The sequence below is a fragment of the Austrofundulus limnaeus genome, unplaced genomic scaffold, assembly GCF_001266775.1.
Source record: "Austrofundulus limnaeus strain Quisiro unplaced genomic scaffold, Austrofundulus_limnaeus-1.0 Scaffold621, whole genome shotgun sequence".
In the NCBI taxonomy this organism is placed as follows: Eukaryota; Metazoa; Chordata; class Actinopteri; order Cyprinodontiformes; family Rivulidae; genus Austrofundulus; species Austrofundulus limnaeus.
The window spans coordinates 95,329-97,348 of NW_013953023.1; the positions used below are offsets into that span (position 1 = coordinate 95,329).

The 2,020-nt window shown below is 35.5% G+C and overlaps 1 protein-coding gene across 1 annotated transcript in view; it reads right to left on the minus strand.

Moving 5' to 3' along the window:
* capn9 (calpain 9) overlaps nt 1-2,020 on the minus strand; it is a gene marked incomplete in the record, with an annotated part of 33,741 nt that overhangs the window by 3,827 nt on the left and 27,894 nt on the right. Inside the window, 2 exon segments of the mRNA XM_014027185.1 lie at nt 1,210-1,288; nt 1,370-1,438. Coding sequence (XP_013882639.1) covers nt 1,210-1,288; nt 1,370-1,438 — 148 coding nt within the window.

Sequence of the window (2,020 nt, forward strand, 5' to 3'; positions counted from 1 at the left end):
AAGCAAGGGAATGAGGAGCAGCAGCCTTTGTGTGTGCATGCAGCCTCAGTTTTAGTCCAGAAGAGTAGAAGTTACTTCATATATTCATGTTTATGTGCTGTCCAGAAAAAACACTTAAATATTACTGCTAAAATAATATTAGCATTTACTTTTTTTTGTACAGTAATATTGATATATAATATAATGTGTATTGTTTATTTATTTACCTTCTGGTATTTTAGAGATTTTGATATACTGTATTTTTTGTAAAATTTAAAAGAATAATTAAATAAATGTTACTACACCCAAAAATCCTTTTTTTCAGTGTGGGATGCATGTCACCTGTCACCTTTCACATCAGAGCTGAAATAAAATCGTTATATTGGGAGGAGCTGCAGCTGATTTCAATAACATTTGTGACCTCATGGAAAAATGCAGCATGTGTTTGATGCTCAGAGAATGTTATGTGGATGACTTTTAGCTACTGCATCAGATTTTAGCTCAACATCTGTAAAATTACCCGAGTCACTGCCACTTTTGTTTCGGCTAATGTTCATTAGCTATGGCGGCCATGTTGAATCCAAAAGGCAATCAGTTGTTCATTTGTTGATTCATCTATGAGAATTTCACTAAAATATTTGTGGCTCTTGAGAAATATTGCTATCAGACTGACAGGCTTGACTTTTGTTGTAAAACAACAATTTAAAAACATTTGTGAAATGCAAATTAAAGGAAACATTTATTTATTTAAATCCTTATTCACGTTTAAATCATTCAGTGGAACTGCAACGCTTTGGTCTGAATTCCTCCTTAACGTAACTCCACAAGCCCCTCTTTCACCTCTTTTCTGAGGTGTGTCTCAGATCAACTCATTTTGATGCTGTCTCTTTGAAACCCCGCCCCCTTCAGGTCTCACTCCCAGTCGTCACTGTCCACTCCATAGATCGAATTATGCAGTGATGCAGAAACGTTTTATCCACAAATGAATTAAAAGATGTCAACAACAGAAGACTTGTCCATCCAGACTCTAAAGACTTCACACTCTCAGCAGTATGATGGTTTCGCTAATCTCCTTTTTCATAATCAAAACATTGCATTTGATAAACACATAAAACAATCAATGCCAACATGTAAATAAATAAAGTCTCATCACTTCCAGATGTCTGCCAGTGACCGTTCAACAGGAGTTAAAATATTAGACAGCAGGATGGTGACCTGCAGTTTACTGACCTGTAGCTTTGAGAGCGTTGCGCAGCTCGTATGATGACATCTTCCCTGACCGGTCTGTGTCAAAGGCCAGGAAGAGCATCTGAAACAACACCATGTCTCAAACACCCTGAAGGACATGCTGTAGATCAAACTTTATCCAACCAAATCAATCAATACGCACAATCCACTTCTTCATCTTTTCCCAGAAGACCTTAAACTCCTGAAACTCCAGCTTCCCGGTGTTGTCCACCTAGTTTACTGAGTTAAGAAAAACAACAACAACAAAAAAACAAATCTTGCAAATAAAACTTTGCTAATATTTGATACATATTTTTCTTTTTGTCTCATACTTTTGTAAATAAATCAAGAGTCATGGTGCTGCTTTGTTGCCAAGTTGTTCTTGTAGCACCAAAGCCTCATCAAAGAATAACTCGTGTTGTAAACTTTTTGGAAAGGACCAACAAAATGTATTCTATGTCCTAAATTCATAAACAAATATAATAAACTCACATGAACAATACAAGCCCTGTCCTGATGCTCCTGTACACAGTTTAGTTTGGTGAGAGCAGATAGAAAAATCAGCAAATGAGTCAAACTGCAGAGCCACGCCAAGAAAAGTTTGTCTCTTTAACATAGAGAATGGACAATAATTGGTGCGTTGATAAATGTTATAACACATGAGTCACTTCTTTGTTCTCTCTGTTGGGAGCACACTGTAAAAAATAACTTGTAAGATTTACTTGAGAATGTTTAAGTAAATTTATATGCTACAAATTCATGTAATATTTACTCATCATTATCTAGTAAAAGTTATTAAGAATATAGTTAAAGA